The 12,291-nt window shown below is 39.4% G+C and overlaps 1 protein-coding gene across 1 annotated transcript in view; it reads right to left on the minus strand.

Moving 5' to 3' along the window:
• WDR76 (WD repeat domain 76) overlaps positions 1-10,773 on the minus strand; it is a 36,803-nt gene extending 26,030 nt beyond the window's left edge. Inside the window, exons 1-4 of the mRNA XM_004687543.2 lie at positions 10,711-10,773; positions 9,718-10,116; positions 4,664-4,756; positions 3,613-3,668 (exon numbers count right to left, since the gene is read on the minus strand). Coding sequence (XP_004687600.2) covers positions 3,613-3,668; positions 4,664-4,756; positions 9,718-10,116; positions 10,711-10,773 — 611 coding nt within the window. The remainder of the gene's footprint in view (positions 1-3,612; positions 3,669-4,663; positions 4,757-9,717; positions 10,117-10,710) is intronic.
• Positions 10,774-12,291: the final 1,518 nt, after the last annotated feature.

A 12,291-nucleotide genomic window follows, 5' to 3' on the forward strand; every position in this document is an offset into this window, starting at 1 on the left:
GGGATTACAATTGAGATGAAAAGAAAATGTGCAAAATGATGTAAAAATAAACTTTTTAATAAAATTAAAAAAAAAAAAAAAAAGTTAGGCAGACACTTTTTCATCAGTCCCTGCTGGAAGGTGCTATACACTTGTGGTGGGTTTTCAGGGCCTGCTTTGGGTCAATGCCTTTTACCTACGAGGGGATGGGCAACTCTGGGTGTTTGATTTAGAAACTATATACTTGTCTTTTCTGTATTGCACACTAATTGTAGTAAAGTTCCTTTCCATTAAAGGTCTTATATGTTTGTCTTGATGCGGCAGATGGCACAATTTATTTAAAGCAGGCAGGTTTGGGGTTTCAGTTGTATCCCTATCTCTGCCCTATAACAGTACCTCTTCGTAAATCAGCTGCTGAGGAGACCTGACTCACCAAAATTCAAGGAAATTTAAGACTGCTAACATTACATGATGTTAATTTGGAGGTCATGAGCCAGGGTGGTTCTATGGTACAACTGAAGATTAATTAATAGGTATACACCACTGAGAAAACTAATGAAAGCCCATAAATAGGATCTGTCAATGAACAGATCAGTTCCAATTTGACAAGCAGCCAATCCATGAAACCTGCACAATTGGAAATGGAGGAAAATAAATACAATTGACAAGTTCCAGCAGCAGTAGGGGGTATCTATTAGAAAGGAAGCATCCTACTTTACTCCAGAACTCTTTTCCTCCAAACCAAGAAATACAGAAAATAGTTTCAATTAGCAAACAGCAATTTGGGCGAGGTTGTGGTGAAAAAGGAACACTTACACTCCTGATGGGAATGTAAATTAGTCCAGCCACTGTGGAAAACTGTGGAGATTACGCAAAACGCTAAAAATGGATCCGCCATATGATCCAGCAATTCCACTCCTAAGAGTCTACCCAAAGGGACACAAAAACACTAATTCAAAAGGACACCTTCACTCCTATGTTTACTTCAGCACTTTCAGTACTTTATACAATTACCAAGATATGAAAACAACCTAAATGCCCCAAAACAGATTATTTGATCAAGAAGATGTGATATACATATATATGCATATGTGTGTGTATACACATACATACACAATGAAATATTTTAATTTCATGCCATTTGCAGCAACATGGATGAACTGGAAAGGAACCAAAGAGAAAAAGACTAAACATGATGGTTTCACTTAGATGTGGAACCTTGAGAAAACAAAGTAGTCAGCAAAAAGGACAAAACCTGCAAACTGACCATAGATCTGAGGTTTATAACAGGGAAGGTAGAGGGAGAACAGGAGAGGGAAGAACACAGGGGCTGTGGTGATGAATCATGGGTGTTATGGTAGAGGAAGAACCACAGGAACTACACCTGAGTGGCAAAATCAAATACTATCCAAAAATTAACAGACATAAAATAAAAATTAAACAAAAATAGAAACAGCAATTTGTTTCCAATATAACCTATTAAAGTTTTCACTGTTCTTTCATTTTCACCTTCTCTTTTCCTTTATTGTAAATGAAGTAACTGATTTATGTGCACAAGCATGCTTCCCCCCCCCTTAACTAAATGGCCAATGTTATATTTTGATTGACAGCAAATGGAGATGGAATGAGGAAAAACACTGATCTGTGAAAATTACCCCTTTCTCCACTAGTGTCATGCTCATTTAGCTTTTTATATTCGTTATTTGTTTTCTTCTCAATGCTTAACAACAACAAAATATAAGAATTCTTGCATACCTTCCTCTATAGATTTTTTTAAGATTTTATTTATTTATGCATACTAGAACTGGGGTACAGGTCAGAGGTGTGGGGGGCAGTGAGAAGATTCACCAGAGACAAAGTGGGGAACAGGACAGGCAGATTGATTGAGGTACACTGCTGAGGGAAGCAGCTGGCAGGTCAGGAGATGTCTACCCTGGCCTGGGATCAAACTCATGCTGCAGTGGCTGCAGAGGCTGCAAATAGCTTCACAGTGCTGCCGTTTAACCGACTGGATCACCAGGGAGAGCCCAGCAAGGGCTTTTCTTAGAGCTAGTGACACTTGAGTTTCAAAGATAAGTACCTAGACCCTTGCCTTTCTACTCCACAGAATTTTAATGTTTTTCATTTATCATTGCAAAACCAAGTACAACTACTGAAAACCCACAAGTAAAGCTACTAATCTATGACAAAGGAGCAAAGAACATGCAATGGAACAAAGATGTTCTTTGATAAATGGGCTGGGAAAACTAGATCACTACATACAAAATAATGAAACTAGACTACTACCTCACACCAGACACAAAATTCAACTCAAGATGGATAGGTAAGATGTGAAACCATAAAATAGAAAAAAAAAAAAAAAAAAGGCAAAACACTCCATGACATATACCTCCAAAACATCTTTGAGGACTCATTTCCAGAAACAAAGAAATAAGATAAACAGCTGGGAATACATCAAAATAAAAAGCTTCTGTACAGCAAAAGACAATAACCAAAGTGAAGTGACGCCCTATTAACTGGGTAAAAATATCAGTACTCCATACAACTGAAAAGAGACTGAGTTCAAAAATCTAGAAAGAGCTCACACAAGTCAACAGAAACAAAACAATCCAGTTAAAAAAAGGGCAGAAGAAGGCCTAGGAGTGGCATAGGAGTTAAAGACAACACTATCAAGCAATTGCCAACCACTTCAACATGAATTTGATCCCAGGCCAAGGAGATAACACACATGGACAATAGACCTCTCCTGTCTTGCCCACAGCTCCCCTCAGCAGTGTATTTCAGTCAATATGTATTCTGCTCCCTACTGTGTCTCTGGTGATCCTTTCACCCCTCTCCCCACATTTCTGGCCTACACCCCAATTCTTGTATGCATAAATAAAATTTAAGGGAAAAAAGTGGGCAAAAGAGCTAAAATGACTTCTCCAAAGTAGAAATGCAAATGGCCAAGAGGTATATGAAAAAAAAATGCTCACCATTACTTATTATCAGGGAAATGAAAATCAAAACCATCAATGAGATATTTGCTCATACCAATGAGAATGGCCCATATTAAACTGGCAACAACAATGTTGGAGAGGATGTGGAGCAAAATGAACCCTTTTATACTGATGGGGGGAATCCAAACTGGTCCAGGCACTATGAAAGGCAGAGTTGAAGATTCTCAAATTACTAAAAATGGAGCTATCATATAACCCAGTGATTCCATTCCTTGGCATGCACCCTAAGAACACAAATGTGAAAGGAAAACCTGCACCTCTCTGTTTACTGCAGCATTATTCACAATAGCTAAGATAGGGAAATTACTTAAATGCTCCAAAACAGTAAAAGTATATTATTTAATAACTGTTTTCCAGTCAAAACCAAGAATAACTCAGTAGAAGTTAAATATTTCCCTCTACTTGCAGCAACTGTAAATATAAACAAAATTCAGTTGAGGAGATTCTATTGCCTTTATAGTCCTTTGGTGAAGATGAGAACTTTGAAGTTATTTAAAGGTAGAACACCTTCAAAGAAGCTATGAGGATTGATTAGTTTCTGATCCCATTACTTTACAATGGCAAAAAATTTTTTAAATTATAAAACAAATCAACAATATATCATGGTGAAGTCATTGTAAATCAATCCTTTTACCTTTTGGATTCAGGAGGTTGTCTCTTCTTTATCATTTCACGCAGTCTTGCAGCAGACTGCAAAATATTTAAACACACAGAAATAGTATAACTATATAGCTTTCCTTTTAAATATTAAATGTAGTAAAACTAAGGATTGGTATTTTAGGAGTAGGAAAGGCACATAACACTACTATACAGCTACTGTTTCACATGTGAAAGTTATTCGCCCAGTGTGAAGACACCAATGGAAAGTACCCATAGCTATAATTTATATTATAAAATATTAGCATATGTCTGGTCATTTATCCTTACAGTTCCCATACAAAGTATTCCAACCTATTCAGCCAAAGATTTAAAAAAAAAAAAAATGGTGCAGCAGATTTCTCCTGACTGTTCTCCTCAGCATCATACTTCATCAATCTGCCTGTTCTGCTCCCCAGTGTCTCTCACTACCCCTACATCTCTGGCCTGTACCCCAGTTCTTACGCATAAATAAACCTTTAACAAAAAATTTTAAGAAAAAAAGCACTCTTCTCACTCCTCTGTCAAACATCCTTCAACCCAAACTCCCAGTTTTTTAACCTTTAATTAAAGCAACCACTTGGCAGAAACCCTTGATCTTTGATTACGAGACAACCAAGTATAGGCAACATTATTTTACAAACCACCCAAAAAGAGAAAAATATGAATTAGTTTTATGATGCCAATTTTTAAACACAATTAAAAAGCCTTGAAATCAAAATAATAATATAGTAATGTATTTCTTTTAAGTGAAAAACTTGTCTAATTTTTTTTTAATTTATTTATACATACAGAATTGGGGGACAGGCCACAGATGTGGGGGTGAGAGGATTCACCCACCAGAGTGGGGAGCAGAACAGGTAGATGTACTGAAATACAATGCTGAGGGAAACAGCAGGCTGGTCAAGAGAGGTCTGCCATGCCATGTGGGGCACCTCCCTGGCCGAGATGGAACTCAGGCCTCAGCAAGGATAGTGTGCTGAGACTTAACCCATACACCAACCACCAGGGAGGCCTTGAATGTTTTAACTTAAAAACACCACACACACCTCAGATAATTGAAGAGAAGCAAAAAAATTTGCATTTTCTGATATGTTCTTCAGTCTCTTCCGTTCATATGGTGATAATTCTGAAAACTCATCCTGCAAAATTACAAGAAAATAATTATTACTTTTTATTATCCATTGCAAAATAGGTTAGGTCTCTGCATGTACCTTCCTTCAGATTGTACCTCCTCTATTCATTTTATGTTACCATTTCAAGCAGCACATAATCTTTGCAGAATTCAACAGCGAGTAAAAATTTGAATGTAGGATTATCAATCACAAGTCAATAGGAAAAATATTTGCTATTGTAACTAAAAATTAATTACTACTGTTTCTTAGTTGTACCATTATACAAGTTTTTTTCTTTTTAAACAAAACAAGAACAGAATTTTTTTTTTATTATTATTCATACAGAACTAGGGTACAGGCCAGAGGTGCAGGGCGGTGAGAGGCTTCACCAGAGACAGAGTGGGGAGCAGAACAGACAGATCGACAAAGTACACTGCTGAGGGGAGCAGCGGGGTGGGTCAGGAGAGGTCTGCTGCGCTATGTGGTCACCTCCGGGGCAGGCGGGGATCAAACTCATGAGGAAGTGACTTAAGTTTCTTAGTGCAGTGCTTTAACCCGCTGTGCCACCAGGGAGGGCCACAGGATTTTTTTTAATTCATTGAAAGAGTTAAGGAAATTTAGAAAGAACACACCAAAAAAAAAGAAAAAATACATGGCAGGAAATACAAACTAGGGAATCAATCTTGGAGGTCTAACATGTAACTAGTGGGAGGGGAAAGTAAATTATGAGAGAAATAATAGAAAGTATTTCTCAAAACAATGAGGTTCCAGATTAAAATGGCCCAATAAAGACATTAACAGTGAATAAATAATCCCAATTCTAAGAACACCATCACAAAATTTAACACTTGAGGTAAAATGAGTTGAGACTATCTAAAAGCTTGCAGAGGAAGAAAAAAAAAATCACAAAGAATCGAGAATGAGAATGGTAATTTTTTGCTGGCATGGTAAACCCAGGCCTTTTGCACCAACATGAATGGAGCTTAGTGAAATAAGCCAGAAAGAAAAATACTGGATGGTTTCACTCATAGCAGGAGTATAAATTGAACTCTTTGAGCTGCAATGGGTTCTTGATAGCACTTGATAGACTTGATAGTACTGTCTAACTCCTGCACCACCAGGGAAGCCCAGGTTTCTAATTTTTTTTTTTTTCAACCTGTAAACTAGACTGGATATTTCATGAACAAAAAACTAGCTATATAAAATAATCTAATAATTGAATTTCTACATTGCGGAAAAAAAAAAAACTTAAAATTTGTCCCGATTGGGGCCCTCCCTGGTGGCACAACAGGTTAAAGAGTAGCATTATGAAGCTAGCCATAGCCACCTAAGCACTATTCGGTCCCCAGCCAGAGAGGTAATCCACATGGCTTGATAGACCTCTGTCTCACTTGCTGCTCCCCTCAGCAATGTACTTTGTCAATCAGCCCGTTGTGCTCCCCACTCTGTCTCTGGTGAATCCTCTAACTGCCCCTGCACCTCTGGCCTGTAACCCCAGTTCTATCTACATAAATAAACCTTTACATAAAAGAATATAGTTTAAAAATATTTGTCCAGATAAGTCATAACCCCCAAATTCCTCAAGGTTAAAAAAATACTACACTTAAAGTAGGGGGGGATGTAATGGAGACTAAATTGTTGTTATATTTTTCTCAGACCTTAAGAAGTATACACACAAAAATCTTACCTAACTTTTTCTCCGAAGCTTGGATTTATAAAGACAACCTTGAGCTACGTGCCAAAGTTGACTGGAAACTAAATACACGGGGACAGAAAGTGGCATCCCAAAGGTGGAAGACATGAAAAAACAAAATCCTAGCTCTAGACTCTTAATGTAAATAAAGCCATTTCTAATTGTTTTGGATAAATTAACGGATTTATTCAGGCCTATGGCTACTGTTAGAAGAATATGCTGACTTCCTTCAATCTTTGGCACTTGCTTCTAAAGTAAGTTCCTTGTCTTAAAAACGTTAAAATTAAAGAAATACCAAATTCATGAAACTTACAAAATGGTCATCTTAGGTTTAGTTTTTGGACTGTACATTTTAAGTTAAGATTTTTTTCCAGGACGTGTAGCATACACAGTTGTCCAGCAACACCTTCAAACCCCACCCTTTGAGAACTGATTTGACTGCCTATTACTTCAATCAAAATCTTACAGAAAGCCTAGGGACCTCAGAGTAGGGCCCATAGGTGGGGACACTGCCTATTCCCAACAGAAAAGTAGCTTTCAGAAAATTAGACATAGCCCCTTGAGACCCCCCAAAAGATTCCTGAGAAGGGAATGTTAGAAATAAAGTGTCTCACGCATTTCCTGAGAGAACAGATGCATTTCTTCAATCCCAGAGACCAGATGGAGCTATTGATTTGTTTCAAGGACCTGATAAGGTCTGGGAAGCCTAGGAAAAGTGTGAACTATGGTTTCCTCCCAATCAACAAAAGGAGTAGTAGTTCCAATTAGTCTGGAATCAGAAGTGATGGGAGCACGGTATGCACAATTGAGAGGGACCTGTTCTCACCAGAAAGAAAAAAAAAAACTTTAAAACCCTACTTTATTTTACTTTATTGCTCCACAGCTCTCCTGTGTTCTGGACCACCCATTGCCTCTTACAGTGTTCTCACTTCTTCCTAATTAAAGCTTTGTTAGTGTCTTTATTCTGTTTAGAGACACCAAAGACCCTCAGGTATAGAGGTTTGCAACAAACAGCACCCCCAACTCCCCACACCCAATTGAAACTCAGTTGACTAACCCCTTCCTTTGATATTTGGACCTTTTAACCTTTTTTTCTCCCTTTAGTTTTATCACAGTTATAGCCCATCAAATTACAGTTCCCAGTCAGAGAATCAGGGGCTAAAGACTGCAGAATACCTGGACCTGGATGCTCTGGCAGTCCATTTTAGACAACTGGCACTTTCCATAACTCTCAGAGCAAAAAACAGCAAATAAAATTAGTTCCCTGGTCTGAACGCCCAGACACAACTGTTTCATTTGCTCTCACACTTCATTCCTCACTTTCCCTAGATGACAGGTGGGCAACCTAAATGTATTAAAATTCAGATTGAAGCAATTATAGGAGCCAGATTTTGGCCCCATTTCCAAAAACTTTTCATTGTCCTCTCAAGAAAGGGAAATGTGGGAGTATCATTTAATGGTATTAAAATTCAACCCCTACTTTGCTCAGCAAAGTTAAAAGTGTTGAATAAAGAGAACCAAGCCATGGCCCTCCCTGGTGGCACAAGGGTTAAAGTACAGCACTGCAAAGCTATTGGTAGCTGCTTCAAACAGAATTCAATCCAGGGTTTGGGTGCTGATCCACATGGGGCAGCAGACATCTCCTGACCTACCCACTGCTCCCCCAAGCAGTGCACTTTGTCAATCTGCCTGTTGTGTTCCACTGCTGCCTCTGATGAATCCTCTAGCCACCCCTGCCTGTACCCTAGTTCTGTATGCATAGATAAATAAATCTTTTAAAATAATAATAAGAGAACCAAGCCATAAAAACATTACCTGTAGCCAAAAAAGGAAAGTGCAAACTCCAGGAATACCAGGCTAATCCTGACAGGAACCCCTATGGTTGTGAAAATGGGTTATCTGAGTCTTTGAAAAAGCCCACAAGAGTACAAGAGCTTCAAACCCTTCCTCAGTGCAAATATCCCCATCTCGCCCACTGCTTCTGTCAGCAAGATATTCAATAAATCCACTTTTCTTGCTCTCCACCCATCTCTGATGAATTCTTTCACCACTACGCAACCAGCCACCATGGATCCCAAGCCATTGCTCCCTGAGACATTCCCTTCCTTAGTATTCTCCCATATAAAGTCCTGCTTTTCCCCAAGTCCAGAGTGAAGGCCTTTGTGAAAGTAGTCTACCATGTTCTCAGATTTGGGAACACGATTTCCTTCAACCAACTGCTGTCTCCCAAATTTTGGCTTATGAATATAATAAGTAGTTAAGACTTCCCCCTCCAAAAAATATCCTGTTACTTTTTCTTTTAAGATTTATTTATTTATTCATACAGAACTGGGGTACAGGCCAGAGATGCGGAGGATGAGAGGATTCATCAGAGACAGAGTGGGGAGCAGAACAGGCAGATCTACGAAGTACAGAAGTACACTGCTGAGGGGAGCAGAGGGTGGGTCAGGAGAGGTCTGCCCCACCATGTGGATCATCTCAGGGGCAGGTGGGGACTGAACTCATGCTGAAGTGGCTTAAGCTTCTTAGTGTTGTGCTTTAACCCGCTGTGCCACCAGAGCCCCCTACTTTATTTTTAAATAGTAACTAATAAGTGTTTTTCGTTTACTCCATCTTTTGTTGCTTTTTGTATTTAAAGGAAATATTAATCAGCATATCAATGCAATAGACCAAGGATGGTTTCCCTACCCTAACATGGATCACTCAACTGCCCTATCTTACAGACCAAGTATTTCTGGCATACTGTGCATAAACATGTAGAGGTGAGGAAAATGCCATCAAGTATTTACGTAAACTGGAACTATATATGCAATAAGTTGAGAGGAAGAAAAAGGGAAGCTTAGTGAAGACAAGCTCCTTGACAAGTCAAAACCTGTGCAAAAATAAACCCAGGGCATTTATCTGTTAAACATTTAAAAAATAAAAGTTCAATTAAACAGAGTAGATAATAAGATATGTCAACTGGAGAGGTTTTCTAATAACCTTGGCTTATCAGAACTTCAAATTTTTAAAATAAGAAAAACCTGAACATGTTTCAACCACAGACTCTGCATCTAGGGTGATAATAAACCCAGGACTGTAATTTTAAAATTGAGTAATCCCAGAGGGGAAATGAGAAAACAATGAGAGATAAGAGGTAAAGGACAGGTGTTGGAGAACAATGAGGGGAAGGGGTTGGGGGGTGGGGGGTGAGAGAGAGAGAGAATGTGTGAGAAAAGAAAAATTTGTACTTAGTAATTAAATTCTTAGAGAGAGAGAGAGAAGAAAAATTTGTACTTAGTAATTAAATTCTTACCAGGCTTGATGTGTCATCTTCATCACTGTCTCCATCCTGACTGCTTTCCATATCAACACCGAAAATCACTGTGTCCGAGTGCTGCTTTTTGCTTCCAGTATGAACATCTAAGGATGATTTTTGCAGCATGGCTTCTGCCTTGGAAGATGTGGCTTCCATCCTTGGGGTCAAAATCCTTCCGCAAGTTTTCTTAATTGCAGTCTTCTTACACTTCTTACACACCACTTCATAGTTAGAATTCTTTTCTAATGGGGTTTTGAGGTACTTAAGTTGGCCTAGCTTGTAATTACTGAGTGAAAAGGGGACAAGACACACCTTAGCTGTTTTCCCTAAAACAGTAGCCTGGACTGGACTCACAGACACTCGAGTGATGTTTTGGTTTTCCTTACATTCATTCACCTATTCCGGTCAAGAAAACAAAACACAGGATTAGAATCCCAGGGTCTCTGCCAGTACTTACAGAGCTGTGTAAATACATCTCTAATTTCTACTTCGTAGTGACTAAACATGCCCAAGCTGGTAAACCTGAAAGGAAACTTTTTTTCTTTCCCCTCCAAAATCTAGATACCTAACTCATTAGCCAAATAGAATTATTCTGGGCATATTTCTGGCCCTTACAAGTTTGCAGGCGATACCTACCATGTGAAACTCATCAACCGGCCAGAACCCCTCAGCTTGAGTAACTGGAATTGCTTAAATTGCGGCCAGCTGCCAATAATCATCGCAAAAGCCAATTGAAGAGTCCCTGATCCCATCTTGGGGATCACTATTTCTGGAATAAGAAACTACCACAACGCTGAATGGCTAGTTCCCATTGAGGAAAACCAGGGCAGGAATCTACACTTAACTTTCGAAGTAACAGCCGGGGAAGTAGTTTTGGAGTGAGGGAGTTGCCGAGCTCCCCCGGTGCCCTCACGGTGCCCTCACGAGCCAGTGCCCGGCTTGTCCCTCACCCAGATGGAGACGGGCACACCCGAACGCGACCTAGCTCACCTCCACCTGGACCGTCTGTCTGAAGTCCCCCTTCTCCTCAGCCGCAGCGCGGGACCCAGACATCTTTCACCGCTCAAGCAGCCGGCTCCTTCCCGCCAAACTCGCAGCGGGCGGCCGGAGTGGGTGGAGCCGGGGGCGGGTCCAGGAGAAGGCGCGGGTCCGTACAGGGAGCGGCGGCTATAACTGGCGTCTCTTAAAGGGGCAGGTTACCAACCTCACCCCACATTCAAAACTTTTAGTATGCTAATGCAAGTGCATGGTTTTAATGCTACCTGTCCTCGGTGCTGTTCCTACAAGTTTGCTACTAACATAGATTAAAGTATATATTTTTTTGAGGATGCGCTAGGACAAGTCGACATTTTTACTTTGGAGCGCTGTCATTTTTAGTGCTGCTGTGCTAATAATCTCGCTTTGAAAAACTAGCGCTTCCGAACTTCGGTTTTCCAGTCTCTTGTTCAGTTCCTTTCTAATTTCATTCGCTCTCCCAAGCCTCCCAGCCCAGGCTCAATTTTAGAACACAGGTGAAGCCATTTGAGGATTAATCCAATTAACAGCAGCTTCAAGACCTCCTTTGATCCCGTACCTTCGAACTTTAATCATTCCTTGACTCAAAAATTACTGGTAACATTAAACTTCAGAGTACCTAATATAAACTGTGCTATTCCTAGGCTCCACACTTTGCTCTCCTGTCCCTTCTCTCCCTCACCACAACAATTATAAAATTCTGTTTACAGTGAAATACGTTCTGACTCAATTGGCCAACTTTTTTTTTTTTTTTTTCACACAACCCAGCTAGTAACTGCAGTTACTTCTATTATGATTCTGTACTTTCTTGAAGATTTCCAAAATAAAATTAAACTTCTACAGGACACTGGCCTTTTAACAATGTCCACACTCCTTAGAGAGCCAAGCACAGTAGATAGCATGTACTCAATAATTTATTATAGACTTATATACAAACACTTTCCAGTCAGGAATGTTTTGAAAGGCAGTCTACAAAAACTAAAATATCTCAAAAGCCTAAATAAATGAAGTAGGGATTTCAGGCATTGTCCTAGTCCTAAACCAGTGAGGGATACTGTTTTTTTCCATTGATTTAAGCCAATACCACCTGCCCTTGCATAACCAAAAGATGTTACCCTACTGAACCTCATCAACTGAGTTAATAAAATATTAACAAGATTTCTATTCCCATATAAACTCAAACTCTACAGAAAAATATAGCATTTTCAGGAAGAACTTGTTTTCTGATCACAGCAGAAATAATTAATCTTTTTGGAGATCTCTCAGCCATTCCATGTAATACCAATGCATGCAAGAATTAATGGACAAGAAGCTGCCAGGCATAATAGCAAGGATTGAAGACACAAAACAGAAATTAAGATTTTAAGCAGGTGCAGGTGAAATTTAATTTCAAATTTTCTACAAAGTGCAGGCTCAATCAATATCCAGGTGTTCATATCAACAATATTGTTGAATCACATGTTGAACAAACTGCCAAAGGTAAAGAGTTTGCAGCCAAAACTTCAAAAACTAGAAAATGTCATAAACATCATCTGGCACAAGGAAACATCATCTGAA

The sequence above is a fragment of the Condylura cristata genome, unplaced genomic scaffold (genome assembly GCF_000260355.1).
Source record: "Condylura cristata isolate star-nosed mole 26May11 unplaced genomic scaffold, ConCri1.0 scaffold00023, whole genome shotgun sequence".
NCBI lineage: Eukaryota > Metazoa > Chordata > Mammalia > Eulipotyphla > Talpidae > Condylura > Condylura cristata.